The sequence below is a fragment of the Gallus gallus genome, chromosome 3 (assembly GCF_016699485.2).
Source record: "Gallus gallus isolate bGalGal1 chromosome 3, bGalGal1.mat.broiler.GRCg7b, whole genome shotgun sequence".
NCBI classification, from domain to species: Eukaryota; Metazoa; Chordata; class Aves; order Galliformes; family Phasianidae; genus Gallus; species Gallus gallus.
In genome coordinates, this window is record NC_052534.1 from 98,613,848 (window position 1) to 98,630,546 (window position 16,699).

General features: G+C 36.0%; 1 protein-coding gene across 3 annotated transcripts in view; it reads right to left on the reverse strand.

Moving 5' to 3' along the window:
* NBAS (neuroblastoma amplified sequence) overlaps positions 1 to 16,699 on the reverse strand; it is a 161,681-nt gene that overhangs the window by 123,772 nt on the left and 21,210 nt on the right. For all 3 annotated transcript variants that reach the window (XM_015276095.4, XM_046939145.1, XM_046939144.1), the window contains exons 12-21: positions 15,698 to 15,826; positions 13,645 to 13,708; positions 12,011 to 12,204; positions 10,651 to 10,908; positions 9,781 to 9,906; positions 8,145 to 8,296; positions 7,203 to 7,337; positions 6,864 to 6,942; positions 5,576 to 5,680; positions 5,183 to 5,319 (exon numbers count right to left, since the gene is read on the reverse strand). In XM_015276095.4, the coding sequence (XP_015131581.2) occupies positions 5,183 to 5,319; positions 5,576 to 5,680; positions 6,864 to 6,942; positions 7,203 to 7,337; positions 8,145 to 8,296; positions 9,781 to 9,906; positions 10,651 to 10,908; positions 12,011 to 12,204; positions 13,645 to 13,708; positions 15,698 to 15,826 (1,379 nt within the window). The remainder of the gene's footprint in view (positions 1 to 5,182; positions 5,320 to 5,575; positions 5,681 to 6,863; positions 6,943 to 7,202; positions 7,338 to 8,144; positions 8,297 to 9,780; positions 9,907 to 10,650; positions 10,909 to 12,010; positions 12,205 to 13,644; positions 13,709 to 15,697; positions 15,827 to 16,699) is intronic.

Genomic DNA, 16,699 nt, shown 5'->3' on the forward strand with positions numbered 1-16,699 from the left:
TCTGTCTGCTTGTGCTATGCAACTTCACACCTTTGCTCTAGAAACTGAAATTCCAGAGGTCAGAGATGGTACTTAATGTAGAGTGAATCAGCAGCGTGCACTCATCCAAAATTCCAGGTACTGGAATTGAACACTGTAGTCACTACGGCAGGTGTCCCTCTTTTCCAATTAAAAGAAACTATCATATGTTCCATAATTAACTTCATTCAAATATTATCTGGGATTTTGTTTGGTTGGTTTTGTGGATTATTGTTTTGGTTGTTTTTTCTCTTCTGAGTCACTGCTTCCCCCATTCCTTCCCTTTCTCTATGTCCCCTTCAACAGTAGAACAAATATGATTAGAAGTCAGTAAACTGAGAGATTACAGAGGTATTCAACTCTATTTCCTCAAAGAGCTGACTTCTCCTGTATTGCTCTTTCCACTCTATTGTTTGCGTTGGCTTGGCAATTCTTCCCATTCTTTGCTTTGACAAAAGAGGCCCATGCTATTGCATCCTGTATTCTATCAACTACATTTATTCAAACCTACAGATTATTTTTCTCTCTCCAAGGACAGGTTTTCAAAAGAGGAATGTCTAATTTAGTTTTTAAGGTCAGACTCCAATTCTTTCTATTACCAATGGCAACTTTGAGGTTTTTTTTTCCCCAAGGATTTCAATCAGCAGGCCTGTCTCAGAGACTCATCTAGTTGAAGATTAGTATTAAAAAAAAAAACTTGTAAAATTTGTGCAAACTAAATTCAGACTTGAAATCAGAAGGCAACTCACTCCAACATACTTGTGAACAGTATCTTTTTACTGAAAAACATATATTTTTTGGAAAAAGTAAAAAAAGTATATGGGGAGTAGATGGAGCTTTTTTTTTTTTTTTTTTTTTAATCCATTGCTCATTATCTAGGGGAAAAAAAAACAGTTTTACATCCTTAAACTGCGGTGCCCAAACCTGTACACAGTGCTGATGGTGAGGGCGCACAGCACAGCGGAACAACCCCTTCCCTCGTCTGATGGCAGCACTGGCCCTGGTGCATGCCAAGGTGTAATAGGAAAAATCAATTCTTGTTTCTGTTGTTCTGTGGTCCTTATGGCTCTGAGATAGTTTTATGATGTTACAAGTCTATAACTGAGGATGAATTACCATAAGAAACGCATCCCAGATATGTCACCATAAACAGACATGACATACGTATCTACATTTCTCACACTGCATGAAAATCTGGGCTAATTCAGTAACAAATTAGTAAGGGCAACTAATGTTTCCAATTATTCAATTTACTATATGACACATTTTAAAGAGGTGGGAAGGAGAGATTCATTTTCCATAAACGGCTGTAAGACCTGAAATTCACCAGCAGTGGAGTACAGCTGGTGCCTAAAATAAAGTGCCAAAAGCACCATTTTTGGAGAATTGATCCACATGAAATAGTGGAAAAGGTATGCCAGCAGCTTTTGGCTACCATAGTTGACTGTGTTTCAGAACTCCTACTGTGCACATTTCAATGACAGGTCTTTCAAATCAACTCAGCAACCAGAGAAAAGTATTATTTCTGATTCTGCATAAACAAGTCAAACTACTTTTTAATGATACAGTTATCTTCTTATGTAACCTGGGAAGAGAAGAAATTTTTACACTTAAATTACCTGGACAGAATAACCCAAACAACAGAAATGTCAATCAATATTATTCAGTCACAATTTAGGAGACTGCTGTGTTCTTTTTCTTTATGTATACAATGAAACTGTAATGGCAACAGCTTTCAAAAAAATCTAAATGGGCTACCTTAAAGACATAGATGAACTCCCAGCCTTGCCACCACACTGTGAAAATGCATTTATAAAAATGAACATTTATAAATGTACTTTTTTTGTTATATATATATAAGTGTAATTAATGTTTGTGGAAGAAATTTTGTTCTTAATTCCATAAAAAAGCTACAAGCAAGACCAGATCAACAATGTAATTTCACAGAATAACACAGAAGGCAAGCCAAGGTACAATTCAGGAACATGCATGCAGTAGACTGACATGGTAAACAAAGACAGGATAAGCCAGGCATAAACATCGCAGAAACACAGCAAACAACAGAGTTGCAGTTCAGCTCATGCTCCATAGAAAGATTTGATAAAATTGCTGCTGGGTACCCCCAAAACATTCTCCCTGATGAGAACACCCAGCCCCCTCCGCCTTCTAAAGTGCTCGGATCTCTAAACATCTTGATGTTCCTCTGCTAATCCCACTCTGGTTCACCAAAATATCTCCTGGTTGTCCAGTATCCTAGATGCAGCTGAGTGAGTGCAGTAGTCTGCTCCATCTTCTGGGTATGCTCCTGTTCATGCAGGCCAGGTTGCTGCTGGCCTTAGCTTCCAGCACATGCTGCTAGCTCATGACTTGTTTGTGCACACCAGGACCTCCTGGTCCTTCTCAGCAGAGCTTCTCTCCTGTCAGTCTATAGCTTTCACTGTTCCAAAGGTTTCTTCATTCACAGGAATAGAACTCTGCACTTCCTGAAGGCTGATCAGGTCACTCTGAACAGCAGCTCTACTTATCTACAGCAGTTTCTCTTAAACTTCCCACCTTCCTTGTCAACAGTTCAAGTTCTCCATGGCCTCTTCATAGCTTCAAGTTCTTACCTGCATCTTCAAAAACCCCTCAAGACTAGTAATACTTACAATACTTTCAACCAGCTAACTTTCTGCAGCATCCGTCTGGCCAAATTCCCCCAACCCTGCAGCTGCCCAGATCCCCACAAAGGTCAGTTTTAAGAACATCTTTTCCTCCAATAATTAGAGGTGCCTATTCTTCCCACTTCCCCTGTTCAACACACAAGCAAAACAGCACTTTCTATTTAATCTCAAGTTTTTCCTCATCCAAATTCCCACAGAGATGGGAGTAACCAACCAGAGAAGCACAGAGCAAAACGGTAAATTTCCAAAAGGACTGGAGTCACCTCAGAGAACTCCAATCCTCTTATCTATTCGAGTGCTCCAAAACCATAGAAGATATGGAAAACTCCCAGCAGAACTTCATTTTCCCTATACTTCCATTTCCCAATGTTTTCCTTTTTTCAGATGTTTATTACAGTCAACACGCAAAAGTTTTTAATACTAAATAGGAACGAAATTGTTTAATAAATTATAACACAAATTAGTTCAATCAGTTCATTTAAGGCAAATTATACCTGCATACTCTGCTCTACAGAAAAGTTAAATAACACACTCTTCTCAACTGGAAAACAGATATGTATCTATAGATAAACAGTCATTCAATTCATAGTAATTGCCCATAAAAAAATAATAATAATAATAAATGCAAGAAATAAAAAGACCTGGTAAACTCATAATAAAATGACTAAGAACTCAAATTCTCTTTGATTCACATGAAAATTCTCTGAAGCTGACATTATCTGGAAGAAAAAACTGATGGCTTTTCAAAAGACACCTTCTAAAATTAATAAGAAATAAAGTCTTAGTAAATTATTCTCATTAATAGATATTTTCATTAGTAGATGCTTCATTGTATTACATTAATAAAATAAAGATGTAGTTAGTAATACTGTGTTAGTAATCAGTTTTGAAACAGCTATTACAATTTTAGAAAGACATTAAATCACATGTTCAATACAATTTATTGTATGTCCCATGCACATCCTATTTGCCCTTATTCACATTTTGCAGATGTCCAAAGACAAACATTTCAAAGATACAGTATTATCTACTCTGCAACTTGCAGAAAAGCATGAACATGCACGTATCTACTGATCCTAGCATTGGGAAGTTCTCTCCATTCTGCCAAAGAAGCAAAGATTCAAACTATATGCTTTCATTTTTCAGCAGCAGACAGAAGTAAGCTGTTAAACCATAACTTCACATCTTCACTACCACATTAACAGTGAAATCTTTTAATATTTTAAATTTTTAGAATTTTGCCTCCCAGCAAACAAATTGGTTTCTTAAACAAGCCAACAAAATACAGCAATAAAAATTAAAAAAAAAAAATTAAAACAAGTGATCCTTCAAAAATTAGGGGAAGTTGTTTATGAACAACAGCAATAAATTATAACAATTCAGAAAAGCCTTCCTTCCTGCCTCCTCATATATCTTATTAAAACAATAGAGAAAATTTGGATTCCATCTTCTCTGTTTTATAAACATTGCAATAATTTATCTTTATGATCCGTTACCTTAAAGAAAAACATAAAATAAGGGCTTTTACACACTGAACATGTTCCTAATATTAACAAGATGATTAAAAGGATGCTAGTAACCATTAGATATCAATAATAAAAAAAAAAAAGCTAACTTCCACTCAGAAAACGTGACAAGTATTATAAACTGGGAACCTCTTCTACGTTGCAAATTACCCAAAAAGTACTGTTTAAACTTTCAAATGAAAGATGCAACTATAATACAGGAAAACGTCAGTAAATAAATAAATAAATAAATGCTGTAAACCTACTCAAAAGAACTCTCCTTCTGAAGTAAAAGTTCAAAGTCCTATGGCAAAATCAAAAAAAAATGAAATCTCTCTAACTCCATGTGAGCATTGAGCAATATCCTTCAAAACTAATTCTGTGACTGAAGCATTTGAAAGAAACAACCTAGAAGCACAAACTTCTTTTAAATAATTCTGAGAACAGTAGAATGATGTTCAAGACTCTCCTGCGAAGGTTTATATTAATAGTCAACATGAAATTGACAGTAAACTACATTTTATACTCAAATAAAAGTCGGGATGTAAGCCTTTTCCTAATTCTTCCTTTGTGAGAGTAAGAGTCTGTGACTGCTTAAGGATTAAATGGTATTTAAAAACAAATTCAGAAGAATACAATATTTACAGGAAAAAAAATACACTTCTATTTTTGACTCTTAATTTTGCCTGTTCTTAGAAAAGACTTACAGAATTCTATTCACACCACTGAAAATTTGGGTCAGAAGCTGCAGGTCAAGAGTCTGTGCTTTTGGATAATGGAGACAAGAACACCTGAATTACTTACCTCCCAGTAGATAACCCAAAAGACAAAACGCTTGCACAAATGGCACAAAGAAAAACAGCAAATAGAGATTTGCGCAGAAAATGAAGACAAAGCTAATTCCTTGATTCCAGGCAATAACTTACAGAAGATCATCATATATGCAAACCAATTTATGCATAACACTTAAGTTAATATCCACTAATGCATTCTTACCAAGCCTCAGGCAACAAGAAAGCATATTCATGTGGTGAAGTAGTCTCTGGAAAATTGGAGAGAATTGCCTGTCTGTGTGGAAGTAAAGCTGATCCATGGAAAGTAAACAAGATTTCCAAAGCTCTGACATTGCTTTCCTAAAGACAAATAACAATACACTGTAGAAGACTGAAACAGAGCAAGTAATGCAAATTTAGGTCATATAACAAACACTTAACATCAAAATTTTCTTCAGCAATAAAGAAAATTTGTTCAGCATCCCTGCATTTCCTTATTTACAATCAAATAAATCTTCCACTTAAACTTCCATTGAGATTCAACTATGTTCAATGGAACAAATACACACCTAAGCAAAAGCAGCAATAATGAAGAAAATTAACAAAATATTAATACCCGAGCATAAGTTCTCGCTGAAAGCACAATATTTTGATTTCTGAACTTCTTGAAGAATTCACCATCATAGTGCTGTTCAGCTGAATGAGGACCACCAAGGATTTCCTACCAAAAAAAAAAAATTAAATCACAGACCAGATTTTATACAAGATTTGCAACAGCATTCAAAATATATGCATCATACCAGGAATAAACATAAATTATACCCAGAAAAAACACGGTGGAGGTTAGCTTTTTTTGTTTGTTTGTTTTCGATTACTTTTTCATTGATTTTAATTTATCTCAGTATAGAAAAATATACGTTTTTGATTGATAAGCTAAGACAATTCTCTGCTCCATTCTAATTAAAGTTTATACAACATTAGTTACAAGGGAATGTAGTAAAAAAAAAAAAAATCAGAGTACTATCAACTGCAAAGTTACATTAAAAAAAAAAAAAGAAAAATACAGATTCCCATTCCAAAAAGTTTCATTTTGTAACTCAAAAAAGAGATCTGATAGAGAATCTGAGTTAGACTGACTTCTTACTTAGACTGACTGATGTAGTTTCAAAACAAGTGATCCTGCACCACATTCCACATCTCATGTTTTTGTATATTATTTCCTATGCTCCAAATTGTTCTATTATTCAAGATGCATCAGATTTCTCCTGACATTTTACTTTAATGACACACTCACGTGTAAATGCCAAGTCCTCTTAATACCAACTAACATACAGTTTCAACTATACATGACTATTCCTATTTTAGGAGTAAGTTTTTCACACAGAGGGTGGTGACACACTGGAACAGGTTGCCCAGGGAGGTTATGGATGCCCCCTTCCCTTGGGGCATTCAAGGCCAGGCTGGATGTGGCTCTGGGCAGCCCAGTCTAGTGGTTGGCGACCCTGCACATAGCAGGGGGGTTGAAACTAGTTGATCATTGTGGTCCTTTTCAACCCAGGCCATTCTGTGATTCTAGGATTCCTAAAAAAGTGAGGCTGCTAAAAAAATAGGCTGCTTTGCTGTCAAATGGACATGGTATGTTCAAAGCAGGCTGCTGCCCAACTAAGCCTCTCAAAGTTAAAAGCTAGCCATCTGCAACCTTGAAGCAGGAAAAATACAGCAGCTTGAACAGAAAACAGCTCACATTTCTCAAGTGAGAGACTGCTATATTTCAAGGAGACTATAAACATTAATACTACAGCATATAACAAAAAAATATGATGATGTGACAAAAAAAAAAAGTTACAGGACTGTCTATGTAATGGGAACTCAAAAAGAGCTTAAGCCATTACCAAGTTTCTCACCTCATAAGTTTCAAGGCGATCAAGATAAGTTAACAACTTCAGTCTGCTCCTGCACAGTTCTTTTTGTTCCAGTGTTAGCCTGTTTCCAAAACAGATGCTTTCAGAATTACAACTGACACTGCATCATATGCAAATGAAGACAATAGTTACGTATCTGAACAACTAAAATATACTGAGAAATTAATAAACAGAGAACTTTGACACAATACAACACCAATTTAAAATCTCCACCACTTTTCTATTAGGAATAACATAAATGAAAGTAGTTACACTTTTATAACTACGTAGTTGTAATAATCTTGTAATTCTGAGTAAAACATAGCTTAACATTGCATTTACTTTGAGAAGTTTAATGATAATAGCAGCTCTTGATGCTTCCTGGCCTCTTTTTCCTTTTTAGTATCTGTTTCTTCATCTGGTGACAAGAAGTTTTCATAGGGAATACCGATGTCTGCTTCCCCTGGTAAGATAAATCTGGAAGACAAAAACAACAGCCAACTCAATACTGATAAAAACAACAAAAAGATTTAAGAAGTAACTATTGAATATGTCTATAAACAGAGTTTTCTATTTAAGTCTTAAATAAAAATCTCAACTTCTATTGAAAATTATAATACTGACTTCTGCTACACTAAGGAGCAGACATCCAGCACAAGCCAACAAAAGGCATCACCTCTTCCTTACCCTATTTAAAAAAAATAAATAAATAAACACAACAATGATGACTGTTAAATGCTTCTAAATTCCACAGGTAGCAGCGGAATTGGCAGCATTTCTATAGTGTACAATTGTAATAGATGACTAGATAAAGAAAGAACATCCTACTCCACCACCAGGAACTGAATGACAAAGACAGTCACCTCTGCATGCATTCCTGACCCCCTGTATTTTGCTCTGCTCCCCTCCTCAAATGAATAACAAAGCATCATTACAACTAAGATACACAATAAAACATCCTTGTAGGAGCAGCAGCAGCTACCAGGAGAGGCAGAAAAAACAGAACCTCACAGAAAAATCATGACACTGTAATTCTCCATGATGAAAAAAATAACAGACATCCAGAGAAAACAAAAGGATCAGTACAGAAGTACTTTGTAAAAACTAAATAGGCAGCTTGTAAGCATCATTAAGTACTTTGATTCACAGCACTATAACTCTTCTTATGCTCTGCATTAGCGTATCAAAATTTTCATTATTACTTATTACTTCATTAGTTGATTTAAACAATAATAAGTGAAAAAAAAAAAAAAAAAAAAAAGAAAGAAAACACTCTTCCCAAACCTGCCACCATCTTCTCCTTTTCCTATGGCCACAAGAGCCTCCAGGTCTGTGCCTTTCAAGCCATACTGAAGCAACTTCTTCGCAGCATCCACATTCTCTGGAACTCTTTCCAAACACTCATGAAGAACCCACGCACGCTTCTTAATTTTGCTCTGTCCAAGAACAAGAGCATAGGCCCATTGTTACATGTTTCATGGAATCTTAGAATCATTAACGTTGGAAAAGACCTCTAAGATCACCTAGTACAACCAACTACCCACAAACACCACGACCACTAAGCCATGTCCCTCAGTGACACATCTATCCTGTTCATGAACATTTCCAGGGACGATGACTTCAACACTTTCCTGGGCAGTTAACACAGTGCCTGAGGTGCAGTATCACCAGTGCCAAGTCGATAGGAACTATCACCTCCCTAGTTCTGCTGACTACACTATTTCTTACATAAAGCCAGGACGTCACTGGCGTTCTTGGACACACTGCTGGCTCATATTCAGCTGGCTGTTGACTAATAACCCTATATACTTTTCCTCCACATAGCCTTCCAGCCACTCTGCCCCCATTTCAATCCAAAGCAATGAAACCAGAGATGTTAAAGCCTCTTAATTTGTTTCTATCTCTTAGAAAACATCAAGTTAATCTGATGACTGTCAGCATGAACCAAAAAAAGATGAGGAAAATACCCCACAAATGGTCATCTACAGTTTTGTTTATCAGTACAAGAATTTTACTTTGTTCAGTTAACGTAATGAAGCTCAGACTCTTTGCAATGCTAATGCACAAATGCCAGATGACTTAGCAGCAACAAGAACAGAAATTACTACTTCTGTTCTCTAATTAGTATCTCTGCCAATTATGCTATAAAAATATAATGTTTTGGAGCTAAAGGTATAGGCATTACAGATTCAATGCATATGCAATTCTGTGACAGAATGGAAATAGCAAGGTCACAAAATATTATTGGATTTATTGGTCAATCTTTGGTTGAGATTATATGCCACATGGAGAAGGGTTGCTTATTTTAACCTTTCAATTAATATATGACTTGAAAAAAAATTAAAATCAGCATATATTCTCTTGATATCTTGGAAGATTTTACACCACTGCACCAGTAGGCTGTGCAGTTTTGACAGTGCTTGTCTGCTGGATTCTCTTCTCTCACACCAAAACAAACAAACAAAAAAACTGTTGAATTCTACAGAAGAGCTCTAGTTACAGGCTGGATTTAATGCAAGTTTCATTATTCCACCTTTGCTATGAATATCAACTTAACCTTTCCACGTAACTTTCTACAATATATTTGTAGTTATTATTTTTTTTGCCAGGAAACAATCTAATGCTGCATGTGGAGAAGAGACTACACCAGAGAAAGCACAGTGATGGAAATTTCTCCCTGGAGATATTTTCTAATTTCAGATAAAAGCAAGTTCTAAGGTCTCTGAATCAGGCCTTCAGTTAAATTAACAAGATCACTCTCTCACATGACAGCCAATAGACACTTACAGGACAACTCTCTGAACTGCCACCAATTTATGCTGCATAAATTAGAACACAATGGAGATTTCTGCGAAGATTATACAGTCACTCTAAAAAAAAAAAAAAAAAAAAAAGGCTAAAGTCACAAAAACAAACCCACCAAATAGTCTTGAATTGAAGCAACATTAACAGCTGACTTCCTCCACTGCCTTTGATACACAAGATCAGAATCAAGGCCATATGTTTGAGCCAAAGACAGAGCTTCATCATATTCTTCATTATCAATCTAAAAAGCAAACACGTGAAAATGAAAGTCAACATTAAACAATCAAAAATTAACTCTGTGTTAAAAAAGGTAGAGGGATAATTACTATGGGTGTGCTTACACAGGTAGGAAAGCAAACATCATGTAAGATAAGAATATGTAAAACTCCTAACTCAGATCTGATAGAAACCTCTAGAAAAACACAAACTTTTCAGTAAAAAAGAAAAGTTATTTAGGCAATTACTACAACATCAGCACCCCCTGGAAACCCCCTGGAAACTAGCTATAGCTTTGGCTTACCATTAGAACAACTGAAGTGTCCTAAATAAAGTACTGCCTAGAGTAGTCTTCAAAATAAAGAAGCATCTCTTCCGTGATAAAAGTGACTCACAGGTCTACTCTGTATGTATAGCATGTGTCAAACAACATTCCTATAATAGCAATATCAAGGTATAAATTTACCCATTCCCTGGATAATAACAGGCTAAATTAATTTAGTTTAATATATCCACCCATTCTTCCATTGTTTGTAAACTCACATTTGCGCAACGAGTCTGGCCACACTAATGAAACATGGTGACCAGCAAACATCCTGTTATTTTAATTATTATAATGCTGGTTTTACCTAACTTATGTTAGGTAACACAGTACATTGCCGTCTGAGGCCCTTAGAAATATGTGTCTAGTGTTAACATAGCAAGTCTTTTAAAAAACTGTTCAATTAAAGCTTATTACCAGAGATGGAATCTTCCCTTTTATACTCACTTTTCTCTGGTAAAGTTCCTCTGGAGTTGTGGACCTCAAGCTAACAAGGCGGAAATTCTTTGTAATCGTACGTGGACGTTTCCGTGGAGGAGCAAATCGTTCCATTTCTGTCACAAAATATAGGCCTTGCTTCAGGTAGCTGAAGTATCTATCCTTAGCAGAATTTTCATCATCTGAGTCAGAGTCATCTTCTCCCTCATCTTCATCACCAGGTCTGCTCTCCAAGCGTAATCTTTTTGGAACTAGTTTTATTTCACACTGCAGAGAAGACAATTCTTAAGGGTAAAATAGAAAGTTTCCACCTAGTATAGCTTCATGACAATGAAGTACACATCCACTTCCAGTACTTCAAATTTCAAAATCAACATTTCTTCTCTTTTAAACCCTTTATTTCTCAGCTTGATTAATACTCTCCACAAGGCCTAACTGGGTCTGTTTTTTAGATTTGAGGTTTCACCACTTTCTTACTAAAGCAAGGGCAAAGGCTTCTTAACAGTAGTCCATTGTTATACTAGATACACTCAGTCCTATACCATCCACAGACAGTACAGATCTACAGAGATATATTTCATCTCAGCATAATTGTACAGCTTACTGCAGAGTGTAACAATGTTTTCAACTATTAGCTAAGCAAATTATGGATTTCTGTTCAATGCAGATGTATTTTCAAACTGTTCTTCCATAGGTTGTAATATGCCAGTCACTGGCTCTATTTCATTTCTTAAATAACAAAACTTTCCAGAAATATGCACAAAAAGTTTTAGTATGTACTCATCTATTTTGACAAATATTTAACTTTTAAGATGTCTGATATCTATTCCAGTGTAAGCCTTCTTATTTTCAAAGAAAATTCCTGGTCTACTTCATTACCAAAGTTATGTTCTACTCATGTCTAGAACCCTATTAGAGATGAATAAAAAATAGATCCCTTCCAAGGCTTGGTCAACTTCAATTTGCTCCTTGCTTCTCTTAAACATACTACCTCTGCAAGAAGCATCTGCTTCAAAATGAGAGGGATGCTTGCAGTATTCTTCAAATGCACTAACAAAGCAGTTTAAAAAAAAAAAAAAAAGTGAGCTGACACAAACTGTTTCCTGAAGCAAGATTCTTTAATTCAGATTCAGACTTCCAGAAGTTTTGCATCGACACTTGGCAATTACTTGGTAAGGGTAATTGCCAAGTTACTTGGCAATTTACTTTTTTATATAAAGACATCTCAATTGCAGGAAGTTCAGAATTGCCTGCCTAGAGATAAAGAAGAATCACTTTTCCTATTAATAAGCATATATATGCATGCAACATACACAACAGAAAACAGTTTCTACTGCATTCCTTATATTTGCTTATGTGCATTCCTCACCTCCAGACTTAGAAATCCTCCATCATGAGCTGAAGTGACCTGAGGAGAACTCTCAAACCACTCACATGACTTTCCCAGCAAGTTTCTTAATGTCTTGACTGATGACACAGTCAATGCACCAGAGCAACGAGCCAGAATCACAGAACTATTTGCCCACCAATTTACATCTATCAATGGGTAATAGGATTCTTTATCTGAAATAAAGAAATAAGAAAGCATCATATAAGGAAAGGCAATTTTAAACACCAGATAATAACTGAAGTTGCTTCAACTATTAAGAGTTATCATCTGATGGTCTAATTTAACAAACATTTACTATTTTATACACATCCTTGGTTCACTGAATTTGTATTTTACGTGCTAGTTTAGTGAAACCAATCCTGTATTAACTAAAGCTGTCAGGGAGAGGGAGGGGAGCAACTCAATTTTGTATTTAATCTGATTACTTTTTAATATAATTGGAAAAAAATTCACAATAAACTGATTTACTTGCATAAAACGTGACAGATCTTAGATATCTGGTAAACGTCTCCTTCATATTTCCCAGGACGTCCTTGATCAAGCCTCTCTAACCAAGAACATTATATTGATGAAACAAAAAAGGTTTCACTGCTTTTGAGAAAAACTGGCAACTGTGAACAAGACTCCTGAGACAGCCCACAAGATGAAGTTATTAAGAATATTAAAGTGCCAACAAGATAAAAAAAAAAATAGCCTAACGGAGGAGGGAAACTGCGTCACCTGTATGGTAACTGAACACTGGGACAAAATGTTCACCACAAAGAGTTAGCTCAGTTTGTCTAACATATTATCATTTCCCATCTCTCTGAAAAAATGCCACCTTTCCCCAAACAGCACTTAGAAACAGATCAGCTTAACACCCTTCTGCTACTTCGGTGCTTAATCAGCTGGTTAGCCATGAAGATCTCAACCCAAAAATTGAATCACCAAGAAAACAGCACAAAGAAACAGGTAGCTTTTAATAACAAAGACACATTCAAGCATCAGTAAATGGATCCTGAACAGGTAACAGTCTGCACTCATGGAAGAGCCATGCAGTACCCAGGAGATAAATGCTTGCATGTGATGGATTGAATTTTGGGAAAAGAAGGCTGACATAAGGCAAAACCAGACAAAGGACGTAAAAGTCAAAATTCTGAAAGAAAAGGAAGCAGGCTTTTCAAATTACATTAGCATTTGCGATGTATTAGATATACAGAATATATACAGATAGACAGAAAAGGTAAAGGTAAGATTCTGTTTTAGGCTGTGGTCTCTAAAAATACATTATCTATTGTATTGAGTATGAGTACTGGCTTCTGACACAAGCTGAGACTTCTGCTAAGCATTCAGCATTCCACAGAAGTAACAATTAGTAATAAATGAAGTCCTATACTAGCTAAAATATCCTTTTATTCATGGCTACATCTATGAGAGTATTCCTAGGAGCGGATTTTAAAAACCACACTGTGACGATCATTCAGCTATACCATGCTACAGATTCAAATCATACACACCATCTTGTCAACTACTCTAAGCGTGGTTAAATTAAGCTATTTCAAAAATTTTTATATTACTATAAATGCTTTTAACAACACAGTGATTTAAACTAATAAGTCAACTGCATCACATACCTTTTATTTTCTTTCTTTTTTCACTAGAAAGTTTCCAGTCCGGGTTGACTTCATCATAACCTGGCTAAAGAAATACACATGAGAGAAAAGGAAGGGTTAATGTACAAGTAAATCTTTAATTGTGTTTACACAATTGTACACACAATCTGCATATCTACTCCATCACTGACCCACTCATCTTTCAGTGAAAACGCTCCCACAAAAAATTAAACCTTCCCTAATAGTAAAGCATACTTACAATTTCATTAAAATAAGCGTATCTCCAAAGCTACAGAGGAGGAAAAAAATGGACTACTAGTTTCCTCAATACAGTCAGAATTGCCTAACCAGACCCAACCACATAATGATAGTTGGCAAAATTCAGAATCTTAGAATCATAAGGTTGGAAAAGACCTATAAGATCACCTAGTCCAACTGTCCACCTACCTCCAATATTACCCACTAACCGACATCCCTAAGTATTACATCAACATCTTCTTTAAACACCTTCAGGGTAGTGACTCCACCACTTCCCTCAGCACCTGTTCTAACGTCTAACAACTCTTTCTGACAATAAATTCTTCCTAATATCAAACCTGGGCCTCCCTTGGCACAGCTTGAGACAGTTCCCTCTAGTCCTATCACTAGTTACCTGGGAGAAGAGGCCAACTCCCACCTTGCCACAACCTCCTTTCAGGTAGTTGTACAGAGCTGTAAGGGCTCCTCTGAGCCTCCTCAACACTGAACAATTCCACTTCCAGTCCGGTGGTCCAGACCCTTCACCAGCTTTATTGACCTTCTTAAACTATACAAGACTGTCCAGTTTCCAATCCAACAGTTTCCCTGCTTGCTGGCAGAACAAAAAGCAGCACCCAATCAACCATTATCACTCAGCTATTTAATTGGCTTAAACCTTTCATAGTCAAAAGTCCTAGGCCCTTTGCTTTTGTAATTTTTCTTGAAACCATTCAATTAACCTCATTATCATTATAATACCCAAAGGAAAAAGTCTGCCTTCATTTCATAGAACCATATGAGTTTGAAGGGACCTTTAAAGGTCATCTATTCCAAGATTCATTGCACTCTCCTGCAATGAAGAGGGACACCTACAACTAGACCACGTTGATCAGAGCTCCATACAACCTGACCTAAAATCTCTTCAGGGACTGAGCATCCACTGACAAAAATGCATAGCCAATGGCAGAGGCTATGCTGAAAATCAGTGTTTTGTTGCTGAGAACCTGCTCTATCAAGAAGTTTTTCTGTGCTCTTTCTACCTTATGTAGTTTTCATGGAAATGAGTAGGAGGTATTGCTTTAGGAGTGACCTACATGTATTTGAATTCTGAATGGAATCAATACTTTATGCATATGCTTACCATGCAGAAAGAGATTACAGAGAAAAGTCAGAAACTGCAAATATTTCATGGTGACTTTACATGTGAATTTATTATATCAACAGATGTACTAAAACACAACTGTTTAGTGCTAAGGAGAAAATATTCAATTTTATAACTATTTTCTAATAAGAAATACTAACACACTTGCACTAAAATAATCTGAGATAAACACTGCATAGGAGACACTGGATGTAACTGATCATATTTAAACCTAGTGACCAAAGATCCCATTTGACTGGTTACATAGCACCAGTTCACATCTTGTAAGTTTAGAACATAATTCCTGTAACACATGACTTACTGACACCATCCTGGCAGTTAAATTATTCTAAAGTGTTATCTTGTAGAAGGAAGGAAAAAAAAATGAACACAGTAAGACTTCCAGCAAAATTTGGTCTCTACCATTCCAAGTTCCCCATGTTGGCCTCCATTCATATTTAAAAACAGCAGTTCACTCCACCTGTACCAGTTATCCACGTGCTAACAATATATCTCATTAAACTTTAAGAACTAGATACAATGTTATGAATTCAAGTTTATGTTATCAGGTTTCAATAGAAAAATTACTGCTGAATAATAGTTAAAACACAGTTCAATGAGATTCTCTTATCTCCTCAGCAAACAAATCTATAGAGGATTATCCTGGTAGCTTCTGAACACCCATATCCCTCATACCTGGTCCGTTTGGTCCCATTCTCCTTGTTGTCTGAGAGATGGAATAGACCAGATTGTTAGTTTCCCTGAGAAATGAATGGCTGCTAGAAGAGTTCCATCAGGGGAAAGATTCATCTTGAAAATTCCATCCTGCCAAATATTGTCAGGAAAAAAAAAAAAGGGGGGGGGATGTCAGAATACAGGTAAAATAACAATTGTGGCAAAAAGGAATAACACTACAATACAACTAACAAAACTCCAGGTACCAGAATTTATTTGTAAATGAATATTTATTTATAAATGACACCCGAAAGGCTGTTCCTAAATAACCTGTCTAGAGAAGGCATTTAGGCAAGACAGCTATCTAACATACAGCTTAGTGTACTGCTCTCCCTCCATGGTAGCAAACCTTTCTCTCTCTCATAATATTCCCCCAAAAAATAAAATAAATGAAATAAAATAAGAGAATGAGATATATCAATAATATAGATGAGCTCTTGGAGGAGCACATTACAACTGCATATATCAACCATTCCCACAAAAGAAAATACATACTGAACTTTCAAATTTTAAAGCCAAGCTGACTGCCCTAGCAGGTTCCAAAAACAAGATCTAGATTTTTTTTTTCCTGTATGCCCCCCACACCCTGCAACACAACTTTTGTGTTTTCACAAAGATTATCAGGTTTTTAGAGCCTAGTTTTCACTCAAAGATTTTCACTGAAAGACAAAAGGACTTCCAAAACTTTTTTTTAGAAATTCTCAATTTGCTTTCTAAAAAGCTGAGAACAAACTTTCATCCTACTGTAACAATAAACACACAGTAGGTTGGATTTACAATTGTCCTAGTCTCCAACTAATAAATTTTTAAGCAACATCCTCCTCACCTCTTGGAAAACACCTGAACATTGGTGAGCAGAAGAGAAGTCAGTAGATTTCCATATGACTAAGAAGTTTTAATACTTTTTTTTCCTAAACATAACACCTTAATAACATGTATTTTTGAATTGGGTTTTTTCGTGTG